Source organism: Pterocles gutturalis, unplaced genomic scaffold, assembly GCF_000699245.1.
Source record: "Pterocles gutturalis isolate BGI_N339 unplaced genomic scaffold, ASM69924v1 scaffold3008, whole genome shotgun sequence".
Taxonomy (NCBI): Eukaryota; Metazoa; Chordata; class Aves; order Pterocliformes; family Pteroclidae; genus Pterocles; species Pterocles gutturalis.
The window spans coordinates 1,242-2,198 of record NW_010117747.1 but is presented as its reverse complement, the minus strand read 5'-3'; the positions used below and the strand labels follow the sequence as shown (position 1 = coordinate 2,198).

General features: G+C 57.2%; 1 protein-coding gene across 1 annotated transcript in view; it reads right to left on the bottom strand.

Moving 5' to 3' along the window:
• Nucleotides 1-851: 851 nt before the first annotated feature.
• The window catches only part of PLA2G2A (phospholipase A2, group IIA (platelets, synovial fluid)), a 1,288-nt gene continuing 1,182 nt past the window's right edge, over nucleotides 852-957 (bottom strand). Inside the window, 1 exon segment of the mRNA XM_010075892.1 lies at nucleotides 852-923. Within this exon segment, the coding sequence (XP_010074194.1) occupies nucleotides 852-923 (72 nt within the window).

Sequence of the window (957 nt, the reverse complement as noted above, 5' to 3'; positions counted from 1 at the left end):
TTCGGGGGGTGGGGGGGGGCCGCAGCCCCAGCCTGTGCTGCTTTTTCCTAGGGGACGTGCTTGAGGTTGTAGCAGAATTGGGCCAAAAACATTCTTTTCTGGTGAGAAATCTGTTTTGCTCTGCACTGGGTGTGAGGCAAGAGCGAGCTCCCGGCCGCCCTGGAGCAGCAAAAGTTGCCAGCACTCAGCCTTCCGGCAGCATTGTGCCTGCCCGCAGCCCTTTGCACCGACTTTAATTTCTCTGTCTTGGGGCAATTGCAAATTTTGGGAGCCTGAAGGCCTGGGGGCAGTTCAGGGGTGCTGATGCACATCGCTGGGAGGTGCATCACCTCTTGGTGTGATTTTTTTCTGGGTATTTCAAGGGGAAACCCAGCTAAGAGGTTAGATTCTCCCTACTGCCTGCAAGGGTGGTCACTGGGCTCCGCCGAGTCACGTCACACCGAGGCCAGATGTTTTGCGCTCTCTGGTTTTATTTTGGAGCAAGAGAAGAGAATCTGCAGCAAAGCGAGAAGCAGAGGGGCTGCACCGCGAGCTGGAGCCGAGGGGAGCAGAGTGTTGGCAGAGAGTCTGCCACTGGTTTCCATCTCTCCCTCTGCAGCGACTCGGCGCAGGTGTCCACCCCTCCGTTGTTTTTCTGCGCTGAAACTTTGCATCTGCGCCTCTCTCCCTCCTCTGATCCAGTGTATCATGACGCAACTTCACGAGAGGGTTGTTATCCTCATGTCGAAACCAAAAAGCCCCAAGGAGGAGACCCGCCAGGGTGGGGAAACGCTCTCAGCATCGCGCTGTCCCTTTGTTTATCAGCCTGGAGGTGGTTTTTTTTTTTTTTTTTGCAAAAAGCCCTTTTAGCTTCAACACCGCCCGGCTCGTCCCCGGCACCGACGCAGCCCCCGGCTGCGCATCTGGCAGAGCCAGGCTGCCCGCTCGCATCGGCAGGGACCAAGCCGGCACCGTGTC